The sequence below is a fragment of the Mugil cephalus genome, chromosome 11 (assembly GCF_022458985.1).
Source record: "Mugil cephalus isolate CIBA_MC_2020 chromosome 11, CIBA_Mcephalus_1.1, whole genome shotgun sequence".
Taxonomy (NCBI): domain Eukaryota; kingdom Metazoa; phylum Chordata; class Actinopteri; order Mugiliformes; family Mugilidae; genus Mugil; species Mugil cephalus.
In genome coordinates, this window is record NC_061780.1 from 27128130 (window position 1) to 27138036 (window position 9907).

General features: G+C 40.4%; 1 protein-coding gene across 3 annotated transcripts; it reads left to right on the plus strand.

Moving 5' to 3' along the window:
* The first annotated feature begins 382 nt into the window (after nt 1-382).
* dcst1 (DC-STAMP domain containing 1) lies at nt 383-7720 on the plus strand. Of its 3 annotated transcripts, none has more exons than XM_047599139.1 (16): nt 383-515; nt 635-700; nt 1536-1610; nt 1680-1803; nt 2429-2504; nt 3465-3633; nt 3793-3936; nt 4166-4287; nt 4368-4525; nt 4630-4729; nt 4807-4902; nt 4982-5108; nt 5556-5672; nt 5856-5998; nt 7403-7507; nt 7575-7720. In XM_047599139.1, the coding sequence occupies exons 1-16, from the start codon at nt 443-445 to the stop codon at nt 7677-7679; spliced, it is 1800 nt and encodes a 599-aa protein (XP_047455095.1). In that variant the 5' UTR covers nt 383-442; the 3' UTR covers nt 7680-7720. The 3 variants fall into 3 exon arrangements, with proteins under 3 accessions (XP_047455095.1, XP_047455094.1, XP_047455093.1); XM_047599138.1 differs by having other exon boundaries at nt 2429-2573; nt 7556-7718; XM_047599137.1 differs by having other exon boundaries at nt 2429-2573; nt 7575-7714.
* The last annotated feature ends 2187 nt before the right edge of the window (nt 7721-9907 follow it).

Here is a 9907-nt window from a genome sequence, read left to right on the forward strand (position 1 = left end):
ATTATTATTGTACAGTTTATTTTTAGGACATATATTATTTCCGGAAGGACTTATATACATTAATAATTATTTATGATTTTAAACATTAAATATTTATTTAAAATATTATTCATACTGTTTTTGCTATTTTATGAATAGGAATATTTTGTTGTTGTATTAAAAAAATAAAGGCGTTTTTTTTTTATGGGAAATCAACTAAAAAAAATGTATTGATATCTTCTTTTTTTTTTTGTTTTATTTTAACTCCCGCAACCTAGTGAGGACTCAGCGTATGGAAGATGAGATATATACATATATTTACATTATTTCTAATTATTTTTATTTAAATCCTGTCTGAGCCGTTACTGTAACCTGGAGACCAGAGGAGGTGAAGCTTCTAGGATCTACTCCTTGCTCCTCTTTACTCCTCTTTACTCCTCCTCACTCCTTCTTACTCCAGAAGATGATGATGATGATGATGATGATGATGGTGGTGGCTGATGTTGATGCTCAGAGATGTTCAGCTCCTCTCAGCAGTGAGTTCATTTCACACAATTTGAGTTCATCATTCAATGTGTTTTCACCTCCATCCATCCATCCATCCATCCATCCATCCATCCATCCATCCATCCATCTCTGTTTACTCCTCCTCCAGGCCTCCTCCGCCCTCCGGTGACTCACCTGGTCCTCAGGGCGCTGTTCGGAGCAGGGACCGGAGCAGGTGAGTCTTCTCCACCAATCAGCTTCAGTCTAGACCGAGCGACAAGAAACGCGTTCAGAATCCGCCCGAGAAACTTCGCATTTTCATGTTTTCAGCCGCTGCGCAGAGAAACGCGTCGGTTCTGTGTTAACCTGTGGTCTCTCCAGAACCAGGACCTGCTCCCTGATAGTTCGGCTTCTTTTAAACACAACAACTTCACTAAACGAACAAAAAGAGAGAAACCGAACTCAAACAGGAACTCGTTCTGCTCTAGTTCTGTTACCATGGTGATGTAACCCGGTTTAAAGCTAACCATTTATTTTCAATAAAATAAAATGAAAATAATTGTTAAAATAATTGTACATTTAAAATGTAAAATGTATATTTTCTATAATTCTGTTGGAAAAATACTGCATCTATTATAATAATTCTTGTTAGTTTTATTTATGTTTCCATTGAGTTTTAATTAATCTAAAAATTAATTTTGTCATCGTGTATAATATATTTTATCATGTTACGATTATCCCACTATTACTGTTTAATATTTGCATTAATTAAGAATGCAGTTACCACCCTTTATTTCATTTAAATGACAATCAATGATTCTTGATTCTTATCATAATTCCCCCTTTAAAAAATATGTTAATATGAATTTCTATTTTATTGTAGAATGAAATATGTGTTATCCTCTTATTATTATTATTATTATTATTATTATTATTATTATTATTATTATTATTATTATTATTATTATTATTATTATTATTCCATGGGTGCTTTTTTCATTTTAGAAACATTAAAAATGTATTTCTGACTAATTAAATGAAGTCATCTGATATTTTCTGTCCTGCTCCAGTTTTGTTTGTGGGCGTGGCTCATAACCTCCCCCTGACCTTTGACCTGAAGCTGGCTGCAGGATCTTTGTTTGTCGGTAAGATGTCTCACTCACGTTTCTCTGACATTAAAATGAAGAACGTTTAAAGAGCTCCGTGCCTTCCAGGTGTGTGCGTTGTGGGCGGAGCCTTGTCCTCGTCCTTCAGGTGTTCGGTCCTCCTCGTGTTTCCCAGCATGCTCGGCTCCCGTGGCCGTGCTTACTTGATGCTGCTGATCCTGTCCGTGTTGTAAGAGTAAACTCAACAGTTAGATTACTCTACATACAATGCTAAGAACAGTCACGGTACATGCTACTATCTTGCTATAACAGTCACAACTACCCCACATATCAATGCTAAGCTAACAGTCACCAAGCTACATGCCACATATCAATGCTAAGCTAACAGTCACCAAGCTACATGCTACATATCTGTGCTAAGCTAACAGTCATAAGCTAACAGCCACCAAGGCTACATGCTACATATCAATGCTAAGCTAACAGTCACCAAGGCTATTTATTTATTTTTAGCTAAAATATTGAAAAGAAACAAACAAATAACTTTTGGATGAAATACAGTTGTTTCTTTGTAGTTTTAAACTCTGATCTTCTAGAGAATTAAGAAAAGAAACAACACACACATGTTGTTGTGTGCTTGTGCTGATTGGCAGTTATTGACAGAAAATTTAAGACAGGTTCATTAGGTGGAAGATAAAACAAGTCTGGAAACGTTTAAACCCTCAAAAATATTAATATTCTTAAAAAGTTTGTAGTTCACAACTTAAAACATAAGAAAACACACTAGAGCTCAGTGCATCTGTTTATTTGTGTCCACAAACATGTAGGAATAGTTTTGTGTTGTGTCGTCTCTGTCTGGTCTCAGGTCCAGTTTCAAACATCCAGCGGAACGTCGAGGCCGCGGCCACGTCTCTGAGCTGTAACCTGGACCTGCAGGTTCGTCACAGCCGGTTACTGTGGCGGGCCGCCGTCACCCCGTTTCTCCTCGTTAGCCAGGAGCTAATGGTGAGGACGACAAATCAGCTGTTTGCTCATGAACAATGAAACATTTAAAACATCAGATTTAATCTGATCAATGAGAATTAATCCACATCAACCCTGAGATTAATCTGATTAAACATTTTAATTGTTTTAAATGTCAATTTAATACACGATTTAAAGTTAGTGATTGCAGAAGTTTTCACCTCTTTTTAGTCAGTATTTTGTACCTTCACCTCCCGTCCTCTTGGGGGCGATACAGGTTCATAAAAACTCCCACCACCACCAGATTACTGAACAGTTTCTTTCCCAAAGCTTAAAATGATAGAAGTACATTAATAAAAAGTACAAAAAATATTTTTTAATTTCTTTAATAAATGAAGAAGCTACTGAATAATAATAATAATAATAATAATAATAATAATAATAATAATAATACAAAAGAAGACATTTCATATTCCAATTAAAAAAATCAATAATTAAAGAATTTAAAGAAAAATAGTCATTTTTATTTAAATAAATAAAAATTACAATATTACATTTATCATCTTTTCCTGAAACCATCCAGTCCCACTAGAGACTCAAATATATTTAATATTTATTCTGTTTGTGATTGAGTTTTGTATTTTATCTATTCTCAGACTCACAATTTAGTTGTTTCATGTCTAGAACTATTGAAAAAAGCTTTTTCTAATTTCTCAGTTTAACTCATTGCAATCGACATATTTTCACGTCCTTTTCAAATCCTGACACTTATAATCTACTGGATAATGAATCTGCCTCTAGTTAAAATTTATTTTATCATTATTCACTTTTGGAAATCAGTTTTCACTTTGACGGTTTTTTCATATAAATCTTTTTTGTGAGAAGAGTGGAATGATATTGACCCTTCCTCCTGTGCTAAACGTCCCCGTTCAGGACGATAAGGAAACGTTCCAGTCGGAAGCTCTGAGCGTCAGCCACAAGTTCCAGAGCGTCAGAGACGAGCTGGTCCTCCAGTACGGCTACGACCGCTTCAGACCCAACCGGGGCGCCGCCAACAGCACCCAGGACCAGTTCACCAGCAAGACCAGGACCCAGTGCAACGGTGAGTCGCCTCCACCTCATCAGTGTTTCACAAACAGCTTGTAAAGATTTAATTCACCTACAGTCTGTCACAGCGGATGTGACGTTTCAAGCCTCTCGTTGTTGCAGATGAGTGTAGAAATGATTATTGTTCGCTCGGTGCCTCCGTGTTTTTGTCCAGACGTGGTGGACGAGGGCGTCCAGCGCTGCTCTGATTGGTTCGACCGCAGGTGGGCGGCGTGTATGGAGGCCATACCTGTCCCCGTCATCAACCACATCCTCTGTGTCACCATGAGGTTCCACTTCCTGTGTGACATCATGAGAGGTGAGAGGTCAGAGTGGCCGCCATGTTGGATTTGGGACAAGCTTCAAAAGGCTGAAAGACGATGGCTGAGCAGCGCCGTGTGACTGAGCTCGTAATGGTGGATGATTAGCTCATGGCGATTATCTCTCAGCTGTGTTTTGGGTCTAACCGAGTCTCCGCCCACAGACTAGAGGATGGGAGCTTTATTTGTCTGGTTTCCATGGTAACACGTCCCTCCTCCTCCTCCCAGTCATGACTCCCCGGTGCAGGGAGCAGATTCCCGTCCAGAGGAACTTCGGTCAGCTCTTCGACCAACTCAACGTCTCCGTCGACCTCCTGTCCCGGGAGTTCAGCACTGAGATCGTCCTCCAGGTCAGAACCACGCCGGCCGTCCTCCAGCGCCCCCCGCGGGTCGAGCCTGGTAACGACTGACTCCACCTCTTCTCCCCCAGGAGCAGCAGCAGCAGTCGGTGCTGGGAGGAGCTCTGATGGAGGAGGAGTTCACGGAGGCCATAAGACGATCCGTCCACAACCTGAGGACCAACATGGGACGAACCGTGGACGTCCTGCAGCTGCTGCTCTCCTTCACCTTCATCACCATCTTCACCCAGTACGACTCTCACCTTCATCATCACCTTCATCATCACCGTCACCTTCACCTTCATCATCATCATCTCTCCTCCTCCTCCTCCTCCTCCTCCTCCTCCTCCTCAGGGCCTTCAGTTACCTCAGACGTTACAGGAGAGACATTTGTTTTGACAACGTCTACGTCACCGCCTACTTCAGGAAGATTGACGCTCGCAGACAGACGGCGGTACCTCCCTCTTCATCATCCTCCTCCTCCTCCTCTTCCTCATCTCTGCTGCCTGGTGACTGTGTGGTTGTGTTTAGGGGAAGCGCTTCCTTCTACCTCTGAGTCGATCAGAGAGAAACCAGATCATTGACCCCTGGAGTCTGAGAATTTACCCCGAGGAGCTCAAGCAGGTGGTGCGTTCACTGGCGTCAGTAAATCCGAGTGTTTCCTGTTGGTTCCAGTGAAGTAACGTTGTTACCGGTGTCTGGGAAGACGTCCGGTGTGTTTCAGGTGATCTCCGTCTCTCTGCTGTCCGCTGTCCTCCTCGCCGTCGACTTCTCTCTGGTCCACGTCCTGGACATCGTCAGCAGACACACGGTCACCAGCTTCAACCTGACCAGTAAACACAGCAAACACTACACAGAGCTCCCCCTGGTGTCTGGCTGCAGTATAGATTATAAGCTCCGCCTCCTCCATGTTAGTGGGCGGGACTTGGATCAAACTTAACACTAAAATACACATCATTTGGTTTCTGTTGTTTTAGGGAGTTATATATAATGTAAAGGGGTCCCGCTTATTTTTAAAATTATGTTCAGTGTATAGTCCAACATTTCCCTGTAGCTGGTGGAGGTGGAGCAGAGCGTAGGATTAATTAAACGAAAACAACAGTGAGTCTGGAGGAAGTGTGGGCGGGGCATCATGAGTCTGGAGGAAGTGTGGCGGGCATCGGTATCAGAGCATCAGTCAAGTTTATTCATAGTTTATGCTCTGAATAAACTCTTCCCTTAGACCTAAACCTCGGTGTCTTTCCTCTCCGTATCTGTGTGGCCCCGCCCCCTTTCTGCAGGTAGTCACCAGGTCGACATCAGAGTGGGCGGAGACTCCATGATGGCCCGCCTCCTGAGGACGACCATATCTGCCTTCAACAGCTCGTCCAGCCTCAATATCGACAGCAACAACTGGGGTGGGTCACAACTTCACTGGAGCAGCACCAGGCCTCTAGGGGGCAGTATGACGAGCTATCATTCATAATATACACTACTCTTCTTCATCTTCTTCTTCCTCCTCTTCCTCCTCCTTCTTTCCCACCAGGGGGCGACAGTTCCTCCTCTAACTGCTACAAACTTCTCTCTTGTCTCCCCCTCAGAGTGTGTGTCTCCCCCGTCCTCCCTCTCTGCCAGTGTGTATCTGAGTTGTGTGTGTTGTGTCCTGTTGGTGGCGCTGTTCAGCTGCCTCCAAGTTTACACCAACCGCCTCCGACGGGTCATCGCTGCCTTCTACCACCCCAAGGTACCACCGATACCTCTGATACCACTGATACCTCTGATACCACTGATACCACCGATACCTCCGATACCACCGATACCTCTGATACCACTGATACCTCCGATACTCCTGATACCACCGATACCACCGATACCTCCGATACCACCGATACCACTGATACCACTGATACCTCCGATACCACTGATACCACAACAATCAACAATAACCATATTTTTATAATTGTTTATATTTTTTATTATTTTATGTTTTTTTAATATATTTTCTTTCGTATTTTATATATTTTTTGTTTATTTTATTTATTTTTGGTATATTTTCATATTTTATTTCATATTTTTATTTTACTTGTAATATTTTATTTAATATTTCTTGTGTTTTTTATGAGTGTTTATGCAACAAAGCTACGGTGACAAAGTAATTTCCATCGTGGATCATTAAAGTTTGTCTAAGTCTAGGTCTAAGTTTAACACCTCCCCATGTTAACTTAATATACACTTTAATAAGTTATAAAATATGTTTATTGAACATAGTAATGTATAATATAAGATTTAATGGATTTAACAGAGAGCACCTTAAAAAAGGGATAATCAAAAATTGTCACTTTATAAGAGGCTAAAAATGACGAGTGCACTAAAAATGTCTGTGACAAAAGAAAAGATCATTAAGTGATATTTATACTAAATAAGAATTACATGCAGAATCCTCTGTGTTTGGTTGGTGTGATGTCACTTCCTGTGGTGAACTGATGAAGAGGCAAACGCCTAAATCTCATTAACACACACACACACACACACACACACAATTAGCTTAAGAGCATTATTAGGGATGAACTCTGCTCGAGATCCACATTCAGCACTTCACCCACACCCATCAGCCACAACATTATGACCACCTGGTCCTGGACTCTGAATGTGTTCTGTGACATAAGCATCAGATCCTTTAAATCCTGCTTCAGGTGGAGCCTCCAGGGATCTTCCTCTTCCTCCTCCTCCTCCTCCTCCACCACCACCACCTCCTCCTTCCTCCTCCTTCAGCTCCTCCTCCTCCTCCTCCTCCTCCTCCTCCTCCACCACCTCCTCCTTCCTCCTCCTCCACCACCTCCTCCTTCCTCCTCCTTCAGCTCCTCCTCCTCCTCCTCCTCCTTCCTTCCTTCCTTCCTTCCTTCCTTCCTTCCTTCCTTCCTTCCTTCCTTCTTTCCTTCCTTCTCCTCTTATTCCTCTGACCACTGCAGACCAGGATCATACATGTTCAGATCCAGCCTTTCCTCTTCCTGCTTCCTGATCCACACACTGTCAGTGGTTATAATGTTATGGCTGATGTTCTGGCTCATATTCAATACATTGACACAAATATGACTATATAAATATAAAAAAGTATAAATATAACTTCCTCTGTCTCTGTCTCTGTCAGAGGGAGAAGAAAAGAGTCTTGTTTCTCTACAACCTCCACGTCCTCAGACAGATTTCGTCCAACTCCAGGAGACACATCGTCAGTCGGGGACATAGGAGACGGACGGTGAGTGTCTCTCAGGTTTGATCTGGACAGTTTCTTATCACGTCTTAGCTCCTCCCCCTGTCTTCAGGTGTCCATGGACAGGTGGGGGCGTGGCCTATGTGGACGAGGAACCCAGCTAGAGAGGAAGACGTCCACAACAGCTACAGCTAATACCGTCCCTCATGTCCAATAAAGAACCTTTAACTCACTTAATCCTCTTCTGTCCAACCTGGTCTCAATGCTAAGCTAACAGCCACCAAGGCTACATGCTACATATCAAGGCTAAGCTAACCGCCACCAAGGCTACATGCTACATAGCAATGCTAAGCTAACCTTCACTACTAGATGGCTGCATTGTGTGTATTATCTGTAGTAGCACCATTAAACCACTAGATGGAGACTAAAGGTTCAGATTCTATGAGTCCAGTCTCCATGTGGTTCATAGCTGATGTAGAATCATGAGGACAGACTCTGAAGGAGCCAGATGATAAAAACAAGATCAGGTTCATTAGTTGTTAGTTAATTTTCTTGTCTCCACCTCTTTGACCTTTTTTGAATCAGCTGTGACTTGGAGACTCTTTACAGTCATTGATCGTTTCTTATTCCACTTTAACCTCCTGGAATAGTATAAAAAATAAGCATCACCTTTCATCTGGAAGTAGTTTTAGGAAAATAATATGTGGACACAGGGATTATTTCGTCAATGTGTAACCAAACTATAAGACTGGGAAACGATGAAATCCCAGTGTCCTCAAATGAGGACTTGGGAACTTGTTAAATGTTCAAGTCATATCAAACTAGAAAAGTTCATAAGAATAAATAAACAAGTTTATTGATCCTTTGCTACCAGGACATAGTAGATAAAAGATCAGATCTTATGAGGACGACAGGTCTAAATGAAGCAGAGTAAACTGCAACAAACCTAAAACTTAACGTCCACATATGAGGACGCCATGTTCACTCATGATGCTGCAGCTTCAGGCTCTGGTTCATCTGGTAGAACCAACGTTCACCATCTCTACACACTTGTGTTTTGTTTGTGCTGCTCTGTGAGTGGTAGAAACCAACGGGCTTCTCTCTGATGAATTAAGGATTTGACATCGGGTAGAAACGATCACGTTGATGCGGATGAACTCCAGCTAACGCTAGACTGACAGTAATGACGAGGCCGTTCAGTCTGTGCGTTGGTCACATGATCAGATTACTACTAGAAGCCTTATGTAACCAGCTGGTCTTCTGCAGCAGCACGTGCAGCTCTCGCTTCATTCACCAATCTAATCCACATTTAGACCCATTCAAGTTTTATCTGATCGGTCATGTACCAGGTGGTTCAGAGAGCGATTATTCAGTGTGACTCCATTCAATGTTCAGCGTCTCTAAATAAACCATTAACATAGTTACCATTAACATTTATTTATTTATTTATTTATTTATTCATACTTTTTTTAATGATGACAACTTTCTGGAGGTTTAACTTGCTGTGATCAAACTGACCCAAAAAAAAACTAAAAAAATGTTGGTAACTTTGAGGATAACAGAACGAAGGTATTAAAATAATAATAAAAAAGAACAATAATTTAAAGTTAAAAAATAAAGTTAAATAATGAAATGAAAGAACCTCCTATTGACATTTAAATGTGATAAAAATGTTTTAATGTGTTTTTATTAGTTAAAATGGTGTAATCGTGTTATCATTATTTTTCTATGTAAATTATTTTTAATATAAAACAAAGCAAACACAACTTTTTCAATCTTAAATGTGAAAAATAATAATATTTCATTTGTAATCTATAATTTCTGTACTACATAGATATATATAGATTATATTCCTACTGTAAAGGATTTAGAATAATGTTTACATGTAGTTGCTATGACAACAAACCAACGTTAACATTTAAAATAAAACTTTAACACATTATAAACCATTTAAATGATAAAAAAAAAAAAAACTGTGTCAAAATAACTGAGTCCTGATCGTGAAGAAATGTGTCACATGTTTTTGGGAGAGGAGGCAAACAGGATTTCCTTGGCGTGTGACGTTATCAAATATGTTTAGTTTCAAAGTAAAAGACCCTCTTTCGCAATAAAACTGTAAATAAATAAATAAATCAAACATAATTGCTGTCATGTGGAAGGAGCGTGATTCTGGAAAATGAAAACTAGTTTAATCCAGGACGAAGAATGTTTTTCATAGTTTATATTATAGTTTATAGAATTATATAATTTATATAAATAATAAAATGTTGATGATAAAAAATGATTTCTCTACATTTTACTTCTCAGACACATTTGTCAAGTTATTTACATGTGAGAATACTACATCCGGTTACTGTTTTACATAATAAAAGCTGATTCATTCCTCACAGTAATTCTTGTTTTCTATCGTGACACATTTTACTTCAGGTAATTTAGTTTATAAGT